The sequence below is a fragment of the Pistacia vera genome, unplaced genomic scaffold (assembly GCF_008641045.1).
Source record: "Pistacia vera cultivar Batoury unplaced genomic scaffold, PisVer_v2 Contig1122, whole genome shotgun sequence".
Classification (NCBI taxonomy): Eukaryota; Viridiplantae; Streptophyta; class Magnoliopsida; order Sapindales; family Anacardiaceae; genus Pistacia; species Pistacia vera.
This window is the reverse complement of record NW_022195163.1, coordinates 154,925-170,603: the sequence shown is the minus strand read 5'-3', so window position 1 is coordinate 170,603 and position 15,679 is coordinate 154,925. Positions and strand designations below refer to the sequence as shown.

Below are 15,679 nucleotides of genomic sequence, written 5' to 3'. Positions count from 1 at the left end.
AAGGAGGGGCCTCTGCCAACATCTTGGAAATTCCGGCGAACAACCACAACAACCTACTCAATTCAGGCTCGCAATGGTGTGTACCCAATCAAAGACTACCACCGGAAACCACAAAAATGGGGAAACCACCCATCAGAAGGTGCAATAGGACGAAGTTGGACGTTGACCATCTATGTCGCCAACTTTGCACGTCACAAATAACCAAGGGGTAAGGACGTCAAACCCCAAAAACGGCCAGCTGATGCAGATGATCAAAACAATGGTTGCACAGGCGGTGCAACAAAATGTGGCTGAGTTGAGAAACTAGCAGCCAACTACCTAGAACCTCGACCAGCCACTCTTTGTCAATGCCTCCGCAACAGGTATGAATTCAGCAAGTGGCCAGTCCGACTCGTCAGCATCGAGCGGCAACCGATACCCCCGCCGTCATAAACTCCACTCCACTCATGAGCATGAGTCTCGCGAGCAAACTAACCCTGGGAGGCAGCCAGGGAAGCAACCACTAGGTGAGAACGAAAGCAACGGTCACCCCCGAGACGCCCGACGATATCCCAGCGTTAGCATGCCAGCCTTAACCCACGCCCGAGATAGACTCAATCCTTGCAAGCTCGCGAGACAAGTCATGTGTGTCAATCCAGCAGTGACTGACGTTTTGGTTATGACTGACGTTCTGGTTATAACCGACGTCGCGAGCAACACACCGATGAGGATGATAACACTTATTAGCCAAGCCATCATGGCTCGACTTCGCGTATTAATGCGCGCAATGGAAGGGCTTTGCAAGCCATGGACTTGTGAACTCACTTGCTCGAAGTGAGGCTGAACCGAGCCAGCCAAGGCAACCATATTGAAGATTTAGATCGCGTACAGAAAATGCTTGATGATCTAAGGGCCCACTAGAACGGCGCAGTGGAAGAAATAGTAAGTTCCTCTTTCATGGAAGAGGTTTGCCAGGCCCCACTTCCACAAGGATTTAGGGCGCTAGAGAGTAAATTCGATGAGAGAGGGGATCCTAGAGACCACCTCGACAATTTCAATGACCTGTGGAGCTACACCAGGTCTGTGACTTGGCGAAGTGTTGCTGCTTCGCAGTCACATTAGTAGGGGATGCATAGTCACATTAGTAGTGGATGCCAAAAGGTGGTACAATAGACTCAAGACAAACTCCATCATTTCTCCTCGATGTACCTACAACAATTTCAAGCAAGGAAACAATTAGCAATGCCCCTTAATTACTTGAGCAACATTCATCAAGAGAAAAACAAAACACTGACCTCGTATTTAACGAGGTTCCAGAATGAACAAGCAAAGGTTACAGATGCACCCGAGGAGTCTATTCGAACATTGCTAATTGCAGACATCAAGTCAAACACAGAGCTATGGAAAGAGCTCTAGAGTGAAGATCATGTGAGCTTGACCAAGTTTTACCAAATGACTTCAAAACACTAGCGAGTGGAAAGCTCGCTGGCAGCATTAGCCAGAAGCTCAACGCGAGAAGCCCTAGACAAGTGACATGATCACCCATCACACAAGTGCAGGGTTCAAGACCGTAATGATAAGGATCGCAACAGGTCCCAAAAAAGACAGAGAATAGACAACCGCGGGGACAAGCAGCCCTTCCCTTGATATGCAGAATATACCCCCCTCACGCGAGAAATAGCTCACATCTATGAAGTCTCCCGTGAGGCAAAGAGATTGCCCGCTCCAAAAACGATGAGGGGGGCTCTAGGCAGAAGAGATCGGCAAAAATATTATCGATATCACTGGGACATTGGGCACAACACCAATGAATGTCGGGCTTTGAAGGATGCCATTGAAGACCTGATAAGAAAGGGCCACCTAAAGGAATTCGTTAAGATGGCACCAGCTCGCGAAAATCCTGGCGAGTAAAATACTAGGACCAAAACCAGACCCATAACCAGGTCCAACAAGCTTTACCAAATGCCAATAACAAAGTCTGGGTGGGCATGATCTACGAGGGCCTGACATAGTAGAGAGCTCAAGGCGTGCTCGCGAGCAGTATGCTTGGGAGGCAAGAATAGACTTAGTCCCCCAGATAATGAGCTGTGAACAGAAGCGGCCCAAGCGACCTAGACAAGAGAGCAAGTTAGTAGGGTTCACAATCGAGAAATGCGAAGAATCCCCTTGGCACAATCATGATGCGATCGTAATCACAGCCAAAATCGACAATGCTTGAGTACAGAGGGTAATGGTCGATAATGAGAGTACAACGAACATCATTTTCTTAGGAGCTTTCCGAGGAATGAGGTTCACAAAGAGAGACCTAAGGGCATGCCCTTTACCGCTCTACGGATTTACCGGGGACAACCTAGTTCCCAAGGGGACAATCGACCTCCCCTTCACTCTAGGGACGGAGCCCAAGATCAGGACGGTGATGGCTGAATTTATAGTGCTATTCCCAACTACGTACAATGTCATCCTCGGAAGGCTGATCTTGGATGACTTGCGTGCAGTCACATCAGTGCGCTACCAAGAAATGAGGTTTCTGACTCCTGGGGGAGTGGCGACAATCAGAAGCTACAGAAAAGAATCTTGGGAATGTTACAACCGGGCTATAAATGCTGCATAGAAATGGTCGCTCCTGAGAACAATGGTTATTGCAGAATCTAAGCCAAACCTCGGGCCTCTCGAGGATACCATTGATCCTTGCATTTATAGAAATGAACCCACAATAGGGCAACCAGAAGAGCTGTGAGAGATATGTGTTAGCAAGGAAGATCCATCTCATGTACTAAAGGTCGACAACAACCTAAGCAAAGACATGGTTGACAATCTGGCGGGGTTTTTGAAGAAAAACTCGATGTTTTCACATGGGTGCATGTGGATATGGTAGGGATCAACCCCAAGGTAATATGTCACACACTGAACATCAATCCTAAAGCTCGACCAATAAGACAGAAAAGAAGGTCAATGGATACAGAGCGCTCCATAGCACTCAAGGATGAAGTTGACAAGCTCCTAAACATTAACTTCATCAAGGAAGTGAAGTACCCAGATTAGCTTGCCAACCCTGTCCTAGTCAAGAAGCCAAATGGCAAGGGGCAGACTTGCGTTGACTTCACATATTTGAATAAAACCTGTCCAAAAGACAACTTTTTGCTACCACGGATCGACAAGCTAGTAGATGTGACAATTGTAAACGCACTACTTAACTTCATGGACGCATATTCAGGATATAACCAAATCCGGATATACCAACCTAATGAAGAACATACTTCTTTTATTACTGACCGTGGGATTTATTGTTATAGGGTTATGCCATTTGACCTTAAGAATGATGAGGCGACCTATCGGCGCTTGGTGAACAAGATGTTCTCCAATCAAATTGGCAAGACCATGGAGGTATACATCAACGACATTCTCGTCAAGTCAAAGGTCGTCGAAAGCCACATTGAGCATCTAGGGGAGATGTTTGACATCCTCAGAAGATACCGAATGAAGCTCAATCCTTTAAAATGTGCTTTCGGAGTGAGCTCGGGAAATTTTTGGGCTTTCTCATAAACCAAAGGGGTGTAGAAGCCAACCTAGAGAAGATTCAACCTCTACTCGATATGAAAAGCCTAACCAACATAAGACAGGTACAAAGTTTGATGGGACGCGTGACCGCACTCAACAGGTTTGTTTCCCGAGCCACAGACAAGTGCTTACCATTCTTTGAGACCTTGAAGGGGAAGAAAGGTTTCAAGTGGACAGAGGAGTGTGAAAGAGCCTTCTAGGAGCTGAAAAAACATCTGGGACAACCTCTTTTGTTGTCAAAGCCCGTCTAAGGTGAGCCATTGCTATTATACTTATCGGTATCAAAGTCTGCTATCAGTGCAACATTGGTACACAAAGAGGGAGAAGTGCAATAACCAGTATATCATGTAAGCAAGAGGTTGTTTGATGCAGAGACAAGATCCCCTGAAATGGAGAAGCTTGCCTTCGTCCTTGTCATCACTGCTAAGAAGTTGCGACCTTATTTCCAAGCACACTCCATCACGTGCTGACCAACTTTCCCTTGAAGAAAATAATGCAAAAGCCTAAGACATCGGGTAGATTGATCAAGTGGACAATGGAAATGAGTCAACACAATATCAAGTATATTTTGAGAACAACAATCAAAGGTCAAGCTTTGGCAGATTTTATATCAAAGTTCTCTTATTAGCCAGAGGATAAACCAGGCTCGCTGGGGGTATATACCTCGGGAGAAGTCGAGCAACAGAAACCAAAGCTTGATGACCTATGACAGTGGACTTTGTATGTGGACAACTCCTCGAATGAGAAAGGGGCAAGGGTGAGGCTCTTGCTCAAAAGTTCGGAAGGAAACTCGATCAGAGCTGTAGTAAGATTTGGGTTCACTGCCTCCAACAACAAGGCTGAATACGAGGAGTTATTCGCAGGGAATTGCCTTGCCAAGGAAATCAGGTTAAGATTTATAGTGATATGCAGCTTGTAGTCTACCAAATTACTGGAGAATACCAAGCGAAGGAAGATAAGATGGCGTCCTACCTCCAGCTAGTGGAAACAGAGCTCAAGTAGTTCAGATTCTTCACAATTCTCCAGATCCCAAGGGAGAAGAACTTGTAAGTGGATGCATTAGCCTGCTTAGCCTCTGCAATGAACCAAGAGAAAGTTAATTCTATCCCAGTTAAGTTCCTCCCAAGACCAAGCATCTCCACTCTACAAGGACTAGTTTTAGCAATGAGTTGAAGATACAGTTGAATGGATGCAATCACTACCTACCTGAGCGATTGTACACTACCAAAGGAGAGAACTGAAACTAGAACACTCCACACAAAGGCAACTCGGTACACCCTCATCAATGATAAATTATACAAACGCGGATTCAATGTACCGCTGTTTCGATGTATTGACCATGAAGATGCAGATTATGTTCTGAGGGAGATCCATGAGGGAATTTGTGAAAACCATGTAAGAGGTAGATCTCTAGCCTACAAATTGCTTCGCCAGGTGTATTATTGGCCAACAGTTTTTGACGATGCAGCGGACTATGTGTGAAGATGTGATAGGTGCCAGAGGTTTGCAGATACTCTGCGAGCTCCACCTTAAGAATTGACTACTTTGACAACCCCTTGGCCATTCACACTCTAGGGCATCAACCTAATTGGTCTCTTGCCCCAAGGAAAAGGGGGTGTTAAGTTTGCAAGGGTCGCTGTTGACTATTTCACCAAATGGCCAAAGGTCGAACCCTTGTTTGCCGTCACATCGAGCAAGCTAAAGGATTTGGTCTATAAAAACATTATTTGTCAGTTTGGAATGCCCCACACTATAATAACCGACAACAGGAAATAGTTTGATAGTGAAGACTTTAGATCTTTCTACGAACAGCTTGGCATCAAGAAGAGCTTTACCGCTGTTTACCAGCCTTAAGCCAACGGTCAAGTAAAGGTTGTGAACAAGGTCATCAAGCACACTATTAAAAAGAAGCTCGACGCCCTGAAGGGAAGATGGGCCAAAGAATTGCCCGAAGCGTTGTGGTCCTACAAGACAACAGCTAGGAGTTTGACAGGTGAAACCTTGTTCTCTCTATCATACGATTGTAAAGCAATGACCCCGATTGCGGTGAGAATCAGTTCGTTCCAAAGGGAAGTCTTCAACGAGGAAATGAAGACATTTTCTACTTGAGACTAGATCTAATTGAAAAACATCGGACTAAGTCTCAATTAAGGCTTGCCTCAAATCAGCAGCAAGTCAAACGATACTGCAACACCAAAGTCAAAAACAGAGACTTTGAAGTGGGTGACCTAGTTCTCAGAAAGGTCATCTAGGGCACCCAAAACTCGAACTTGGGGGCACTTAGGCCCAAATGGGAAGGTCCCTTCAAGATCTCCAAAAAGCTCACACCAGGATCTTTTCACCTGGAATGCCTCAACAGCGAAGCGATCCTGCAAGCTTGGAACGTCGAGCATTTGTGAAGGTATTACCAATAAGTAGCTCGGGTTCCGTTTATGTCTTTCTTTTTATCATTAAATGTAAGACCATTCACGGCCAAAGTGCTTTATCAATAAAAGAGGTATTATTCATAATTTTCTTTGTTCATTATTAATGTTTAATTTGTTTAGCATTTATTCGTCACTTCAAAGGTTGCGATCTACGCGATAGCATCCAAAAAAAAAAAAAAACTCGAAGTCAAAGAGTCCAGGAAAATGCAACTTATCTCAATAAACCACTCCAAAATCCAACTCTACAAGGGTGAAATATCCCAAATCAATGAAGTTAAATTTGAAAGTTTTTTCAAGGAAAAACACATTTAAAGGAAATCAGCCTTAAGCCGGTGACTAAAACTCAAAACGGACGACTAATCCGGAATCAGAGTTGCTTATCGCAGAAGATTTCCTTACGCACATCCAAAAAAGCTCCCCAGGAAGCGAGCTACGCATAACTTGGAGCAAATTCGGATCTTCTATTACAAGCCCGATTGTGATAATAGAAATGACTCTGTAGAGATACAAAATCTTTGCTCAACAAGGATATACTGAAAAATTTTCTTTTCATTAATAGAATTCTATTACATTCTAAAAAAAAAAAAAAAATGTTTCAGGCAGCTGGGGGAGCAGGGAGATCATCCTCGACTGATCCAAGGAGCTTGTCGTCAGCAAGAAAGGACAGCTCCTCGACAGAAGGAATGGTATCAGTTTCTTCACGGTTGGGAGCCTCACCCAAGGGAAGTGTAGATATGGGAGCCAGATCCTCGAATTCTTGCTTGAGCCCAATCTCCTCTTCACTTTCATCGACCTCCTCCTAACCCTCACCATCATCCTCGGAGTCGTCCAAGTAGACGTAAGCCATTCCTTGGGCTTCGACCTTTATCCTCTTGAATTTTTCCTAATAAGCTCAAGAAAGGAAAGAGAAGTCGATCGAGGGATGGGCTTCCTATAGCTTTTGTATGAGGAAGACCGACGTTTGCCAGGCTCGAGTAGTGATGACCTTGTTCAACTCCTCAATTTGAAGTCTGAGTTGCCCAACCTCAACTTCAGCCTTCCGTCGACCTTCTGCCTTCTCGGCAAGATCGAGCGAGGATTGCTTGAATTTAGCCTCCCAATTCAAGCAACCTTTTAAGCCGAGGAAAGCTCGGAATTCAATTTGTTATTGGCACTTTGCTGCTGCGCCAAATTCTTCTTAGCCATCATTGCCTTAGCTTCAGCCTTCGTTCGAGCAGCCTCGCTCGCGTTGAGATTTTCAAGGAACTCCCTTTCCTTGACTCCAAAGGTCTCCATTTCCCCTTTGAGTCGGTCAAGCTTAGCTTGCCTGGCTTCTTTCTCTTTCTCTGTAATCTTGGCCTTGGCCAAAGCAATCTCTTTCACCATCTTCTCCAATTGCCACCCTTTGTCAATGCCCTCCAAGGTGACATAGCACTCATCGTAGAGAAGCTTGCTTACCATGGCAGCATAAAAAAAAAAAAAGGAATTAAAAAAAATATAAGATGCAAAGTCAGTAAGAAGCGAGGATAACATGCAAACAAAAGAAAAGAAGAGCAAACTACTGATACCTTTATCGCATAACTGCACACCAAGGCCAACATATTGATAGGAGTTGCATCCCTAATAGTTGTGAATGTTCGTAGGGTGATGCTGTCCTTGGTCGCTGCAGCCCCAACGCTAATATGGTTAGGGAGTTGGTCGATCAGCGCGTCGACTATAGCTTGGGCTGCTTCATCTGTCTTCTTGCTTTTTGGTCAAGATAATCTATACTTACTCCTCCTAGTAGCGCCAATCTCGCCCGTAGGAGTAGACTTCTTCTTGGCCAAATCCTTGGCCGTTGTTTTCTTTAGGCCGCTAGCCTGGGTGATGACCTCTTTGCCCGAGCCAACCTGCTACTCGACCACTTTTTGCTTTCCTGAACCCATCTAAGGCTCAAATGATTTCTTCTTGCTTGAGCCATCGTGCTGCTCGGACCCTTTTTGTTTTCCCGAGCCACCAGCTAGCTTGGGCATTTTCTTTGTCGGCCTCTTTTAGGGCTCAAAGACACTCTTCCCACCAACTGCCTTTGAGACAGTCACAGGCTTCTTCGCGCTTGGGCCTTTCCCAAGCTCACCACCGCTGCGTTTCACGTTGGCAATATTAGTGGGCTACTTCATCGCCAAAGTAGTCGATGTCTTCTTGGCGGTCATCGAGGTTGTCGCCTTCTTCTTAAGCCCTTTTGGTTTTTTGGCTCTTATTTCTACAAAAAAGAAGCAAACAGTGAGTGACTTATCCACACTGGAAAAAGAGTATGAGTAAACGATAACTTAACCTTTTTCCAAAATGGTAGGAAACTTGGCGTCATCTCGACAGAAGCCATATGCCTTCAAGTGAAGAAGCGTGACAATCTTGTTAACATTACGCTGTCTGTTGGGAAGGTTGCTAAAATGTTGTAGCCTTTGAAAGCTCACAACAGGGAGATAGTTCTGCTTGACGTTGACTATAAAACAAAGTAACTCAGTTAGTTAGAATACAAAGCTCGAAAGTGATCCTCGCACGCACGGAAAGTCAAAGTCTTACTCACTTCTAAAGCGAAGGGGCGGGTCTCCGGGGCTTTGTAGAAGAAAAATTGCAAGTCCCAATGCGGAACCTTCTTCGGGACATCGACTAGCCCGTTAAAACGTACCTTTCTTGCCTTGGAAAGGGAGTACATCTAGCCTTGCCCCTTCTTGAGCCTATACAGATGGATGAGCTTCTCGATGGATGGCTCGCCTAATTCAATGATCGCATACCCTATGTACAAAGCGATGATAATTACATACGAATTTGCAAACAGCTGGAAAGGAACAATGTCGAACTGCCTTAACACGCTGTTAATAAAATGATGAGGAGGAGTGGATACCTCGCATCTCAAGATGGTCTCAGAGATTGCCACCATTCGGGTGAGGGATTATTTCGATAAGAATCCCCCAGAACCATCAAATTAAGTTGCTACACATAGACCACTCTTATGCACTCCATATACTCGATGGTAATCGAGGATTGTGGTTCTCTTCACAGCCTATGGACTGGAGACTGCTTGGATTGAGCCAACTATATTGAGGCACGGTCTAAAGAGCCCGTAGCATCGGGGTCCGAGCTTCGCGTGATGGTTTCCTTCAAGACCTTAGGAGCTACATCCCCAAGTATTGTTGAGCCCACTGGCGAGTCGAACATGTGATCGATTGTGTGACTGTTGGAGGAAGACATGATTATAGCTCGCTTTTGGGTACCTGAAACAGAAGCGAACATGTGTCAGAGCTTGAAAAACTCAGCGACCATTTCACACTTGCTTTTAGTTCAGGCATCCAAGATAACTCGCACCACACTACGAACGCACTTGACCTACCCAGGGTTCTGGCGACTATCGCGTTAAACCCATTTTAAACCCAAGACCGCTAGAGGCACCCAAAAACCCTACTAAGGCCCTAGAACACTCAATGTGGCCACAATAATGGCCATCCTTTGACGTGAAAATTGGAAAAACGGATAAACAAAGGGAAAAGAACCTTATCGGAACAAAAGAAGTGAAAAAACTCGCTAGAAAGCATCATAACGATGATGAAATAGCAGCAAAGTGAACAAAGGCGTTAGAAAACTTTTGTGGATTGAATGAGTATTCTAACGATTTCGCCACCTTTTATAGTGGTTTGCATGGAAGACGAAATGGCGGGGTTTAATCGCAGCGGTCGATTAATAGTGAATCTCGACCTTTCATTTGTCGAGTAATCTCAGCCCTTAGATGTAGCCACGTGTCATCCATCCGTGGGGGGTGATGAACCGTTGGACTATTACAATGATAACCGTCGTCGCATGTCACCTTGACTTTGCGTGTGGACCGCTGTAGTTGCCCACGCATGATAAAACGTGACTGACAAAGGCTGCCGCATTTAATGCGACATGACCGCATGAAAATTACATATTTGCCCTAACTTTTCATTTTCTGAGTTTTGCCAAGTATCAAAGGAAATGAAAGTCCAAGTGTGAAGTAAGTCGGTCGGACGTGAGGTTAACCCTTGAAGCTTGATCGAACCTACATCTGACGACTTGCTAGTGGTTCCGAGCTTGATGTCAAATCGAGCAATAGTTTTCGAAGCCTGAAACGAGCATCAAACACTAGGGGTAGATGTTGCGTGTGATTTTTTCATCAAGCTTGGTGAGTTGCGAGGTATTAGATCAACCCAAAATCAGTCGACTCTACCAGTTGTTTGACCTAGCATAAGCTCGTCGACATATAGCTCGGCCCAACACAAGCTAGTCGTGAATAACCCGAATGATCATTCAATCAATTCCTAGATAAATTTAGATCCTAGATATTACGAGAATGACCAGATTAACAACAATCTTTGCACAATCACAGCGCCTAATCGCGAGAATATTAGAATTGTAGTTCAGATCAATTGTAATCCCTTTATTTTCGCTTTTTCTTTTGTATAAACCCCCTCAAATGATGAAAAATGGGTTAGAAATTTTCCATAGAAGTCTCATTGCAAGCTCTCACAACGAATATAAAAACAGTGGATGTAGGCATAAGAGGTTACCTACGAAACCATTTTAAAAATTTTATTGTCTTTTACTTTGTTGCACTTATCATTCACCTATCGCTGATTATCCGTAATCATGCCTACATTCGTTCCAATTCCACCAAGGTCTATCAGATCTTTCTAGATGGTGCGAATTTTCGTATCAACACCCTACAAACCTAATGTTCTAAAGTAAGTTATAAATGTGATAGGTGGTCCTAATGTTTGAACCTAAAAATCAAACAATGAAGTAAATATTCTTGACCGTAATCAACCCTATAGATTTTTTGTACAAATAAGTTGCTAAATTACTTTTGTGGGTTAATTTATTCCGCCCCATGATATAGGATGAAGAAAACCCTTGGATAAAGAGTATATAATAATTTTAAAAAAGTTGTGAAATGCTTGCTGTTGGCAGTCTGTGGTAGCAGATGAAAGAGGAACTGGTTTTTCAGGAAATGATAAATAGCATGCGAAGTCATCAAGAGATGTACCAATCATCTTGAACCCACATTGAATAAGGAGCTGCACCATCATAATTGCGTAGTTGCAAGGGAGTAGGATATCAAATGGTGGCACCTAGAGGACAAGTGATTTCATACTCATAATATTAAAATATTTGACATCTGGTTGCGAACAAGACTTATCCAAGATGATTCATCACTATCATCAATATCCCAATTCCCAATGCATATGACATTTGTCACAAAATTTTATTATTCTCTCTCACACATTATACACAACTTTTTATCCCCTAATGTATCAATTTTTTGCTCTAGTCAATTTATTCCAGATTTTGTTACTACATTTATAATATGAATCTCCCTAAGCTTTGATAGACTTTTACCAAATGGGTATTGTTGATTTGAGTGATGTTGCTCCATAATAAATGGGTAAAGCTTATCTCTAAGAAATAAGATCTTAGGATTGGGAGACCTGATGATAAAAGAACAAGAAAATGTTTTATGAGTTTCTTAGTTTGAGTCTCTCTATGCACTAATAGGAATGATTATTAGGGTTCTTATCTAGCTGATAATTTCAAGACCCCAAAAGATTAGTTGAGATGCGCAAACTAGTCTGGTACATCGCTTCACTAGAATTTAAATGTAGATTACTTCTTTTGAGATTGATGGATTGGACAATACCTCTTGCATATCACAAATAGGAAATAGGAAAGAAATAGCATGTATCTTTTGAATTATCTAATTTCTTTTTGGAAAAGAACAAGAAAATTACAAAACCCTTTGTCACCAAAGTTTGCATTTCAATCAAATGATGTCTGTACATTGAACACAAATATTTTAGAACATCTAGTATGAGTTCGAATTAATATATATATATATAGACATCTATATTAATTAATTATGTCATGCATATTTTTACACACATATCATATGAATGTTATGTCATTATAGAAAAAATTATTATATTATCATACAAATTTATATTATGTCAATAAATTCGACTCATTTGACAAATATACTTCATGTTAGGAATTCATATATATATATGATGATGATGATGATGATGATGATGATGATGATGATGAGTGTCATAAGATCATCCACATGCTCACCAAATACGTGGTGATAGGCATTGTTCTTACCACTTTCACCAATAATTGGTTAGAGGGAAGTAATATTATATGGGACCAGATTCTCTAGGGTCAAACACATATTTGATTTCTATTTTCTTATCAACCCTTAAAAAGATTATACTCAAATTAATTATATGAAAAAACTATCAACATGTTTAACTAACCAAACCTCTTCCTAGCTACTATGGATGATCGCGGATATTCGGATCAACTTACGCGTATCTCGACTAATCTTTGAGACCCTAAAGTTAACGACAAGGTAAATCTTCCAGTGGCCACACCTATTGACAACTGAGGACAGTCAAACTTTATACTTCTTAAGTAATACATTTAAGAGTCTCTATCGTTTTACTTAGTCATTTGGGATGGTTTTTTTTTTTTAAAAAAAATTCAAAAGTAATTAATCAATTTGGTTATGACCGAGAAGTAATTAATTGGCCAAATTTTGGGTGAATAAGTAAGGGATAAGTGTGAAACTAAAATAAGAGGAATATCCCAAGATATGAAAAAAAAATAAAATAAAAAAATAAAATAAAAGAATAAAGTGTGACATAATGAGATAATCAAGCCGCCAAAGCCACTATGCTTAATAATAATGGCATCATTATATACTGATGATCGATCATCATAATTAATCATATCTCTGATTATGGAATAAGCATACGAAAAAGAAGATTAATAATTATAATAATAATAATCTAGGCTTATGAAGAAGCAATAATTGTAACCATTATCTTATCCATTAATAAAATCATCCTCTCACAAGAGTATATACATCTTGTGGCTACTTGACAACAAAATGTGATCAACTATAATTCCCACTGTCACATTATATGACTAGAAAAAGCAGTCCACTCAACTGCTCAAGCTGCCACATGAATCAGCTTTTCCACCACCTATATATATATATATATTTCCATAGATGAAACCAGGAGAAACACAACCTCCAAAAATCTCATTACCACTTCTCTAATTCTACCATTCCTTTTCATTTTCATATAATTTTCTATCATGTCAACCAAGGTAGCCGCTGAGATTCCCCCGGAGTTGGGTGGTGAAGTAGTGAAAGAGTGTAATTTGGTGGTTGTGAGAGAGTATGATGAGAAAAATGATAAGGTGGCCGTGGAGGAGATAGAGAGACTCTGTGAAATCGGTCAGAGAGGCAAGCCAACTCTTGTCACTGACCTCATGGGTGATCCCGTTTGTCGAGTTCGCCACTTCCCTTCTCACATCGTCCTGGTAAATGTATACCCAGCTCTACATGTTAAGAAAGATTATTTAGCATCGAGAGAGTTCAAAATACGTGTAAGTTATCATGTTGGTTTTGTTCAATTTACAGGTTGCAGAGTATGGAAAAGAAAGGGAAATTGTGGGAGTTATAAGAGGCTGTGTAAAAACAGTGACAAGAGGAGCTTCAGGTTTTGTAAAACTGGCTTATCTTCTCGGACTTAGAGTCTCCCCATCTCACAGGTTTTAATTCATTAATTTCTCCTTTGATTTCTTCAACCGTTACAGAATATAAATGTGCACGATATATCTATATTTCACCATGCATGACAGAAGATAAAGAAAGAAGAAGAAACAAAGTGTCTTTTCAGTTTTTCTCTTTCCCAAAGAAAAAGAGAGAGATTATTAAGCATGCATTAGCATTAATTATTCATGTGTTTTTGGCATTTACTTAAGTTTTGGTTTTAATCCCAGTTGAATTCCCACCACCCCAAAAAGAGCGATTAGATTCCACAATAAAGAGAACAAATTGTTCCTCGTATCATGGAAAGAAGACAACAGCCAGCTAGCCTAGTCTCTCCCTTGACACTTGTTTTTTGTATCCACTATTTACTTTACCTTTCTTCTCCATTTGTAGACACTATGTCTCCCTTCTATTCTTGTTTATTTCTTTCTTCTCCTTTGTTGGGTGGTCCATTTTCCAATTAATTTCTTTATTTACAATTTTTTTTATATTGAGATATGTCATTATCTAAATAAAGAAGCCCACCATGGATGTGACTATGATCAAGAATTTTTTATAATATAGCCACCCTCTTCTAAAATGTTCCCTACTTTTTTCCAAACTCATTAAACCCCACTTCATAAAGTAACCAACATTACTTATTTAATTCTTTATCTTGTCACCATTCATGCTCATTTCATGGATATTTTCTTTGTACTTGTCACCATCCAGCTAACTTAGTCCAAACTTGTATTAAACACTTTCTTTCTATTCTCAATCTCACACTTGGCATAATATTATTATGCAGAAGGCTCAATATTGGCACAAAACTAGTCCTTAAACTTGAAGAATGGTGCAAACAAATTGGTGCTGAATTTTCATACATGGCCACAGATTGTACCAATGAGCCTTCTGTCAATTTATTCACCAAAAAATGTTCATACATCAAGTTTCGTACCCTGACAATGTTGGTCCAACCGGTTCATGCTCATTACAAGTCAATAAGTTCGAGTGTATCCATTGTTCGGTTACCCGAAAGATTAGCTGAATCCATCTATCGTCGAGTTTTCGTGAACTCGGAGTTTTTCCCTCAAGATGTTGACTTGATTTTGTCTAGCAAACTTAATTTGGGTACTTTCATGGCCGTGCCCAAAAAATTTCTCCCGAAATGGGATCCAAGAACTGACATTCTTCCGCCGAGTTATGCGATTTTAAGTGTGTGGAACACTAAGGAAGTGTTCAAATTGCAAGTGAAGGGAGTGTCTCCGTTGGCATATGCTTGGTGTATGGGTTCAAGGTTGCTTGATGCTTGGATGCCATGGTTGAGGCTGCCTTCGTTTCCGGACGTTTTTCGGAAATTCGGGTTGTATTTCTTGTACGGGCTGCATATGGAAGGCAAAAATGGGCCGGGCCTGATGAAATCTCTGTGTGCATTTGCTCATAATATGGGCCGAGATGATGGGGAATGTGGGGCCGTGGTGGCTGAAGTAGGCCCAAGGGACCCAGTCAGAGAGACCATTCCTCATTGGAGGAAATTCTCTTGGGCTGATTTGTGGTGCATTAAGAAACTTAAGGATGATATGGACGACTCTGATGAAAAATGTGCACCGTCTGATTGGATGAAATCACGATCGTCTTCCTCAGTTATTTTTGTTGACCCACGTGACTTTTGATGATTAACACTATACCTTTTCATGAATTTTCATCCGACGGTTGTCAAATGATATTGTAACCCTTCATGAACAAAAATTAGATTTAGTATTTTGTACACACAATGTGCCAATGTAAGTTTTAACCATATAATAGAAATTTTAATTTCCAACAATATATTATCCCAATTTCTCATTTATTTTATTTATCGGGTTAGACTATTATAACACAAATTTATGACCATTGATATTATTGCTTAACTAATTTCTATTATATTCCAAATTTTGTGATTTATATAAAAAGAAATATACAAATAATATATAACTTGATAATATTTGACTTCTAAACCTCTTACAACTTTCTTTTACAACTCCGACATAACAGCTCGCAATAGACATGTGAGACCCTAACGAGCAGACAAAACCTATTTGTGAGTTAACTAATTGTGAGTTGTCCCACCGAGGTTGTGAAAAAAAATTTGTTAATATAATAGAAATTA

At 41.3% G+C, this 15,679-nt stretch overlaps 1 protein-coding gene across 1 annotated transcript; it reads left to right on the top strand.

The window, feature by feature from the left end:
• The first annotated feature begins 13,035 nt into the window (after nucleotides 1-13,035).
• Nucleotides 13,036-15,308, top strand: LOC116142119 (probable N-acetyltransferase HLS1). Its single transcript, XM_031427567.1, has 3 exons — nucleotides 13,036-13,319; nucleotides 13,420-13,550; nucleotides 14,339-15,308. Exons 1-3 carry the CDS (start codon nucleotides 13,092-13,094, stop codon nucleotides 15,201-15,203), a joined length of 1,224 nt encoding a protein of 407 aa, XP_031283427.1. The 5' UTR covers nucleotides 13,036-13,091; the 3' UTR covers nucleotides 15,204-15,308.
• Nucleotides 15,309-15,679: the final 371 nt, after the last annotated feature.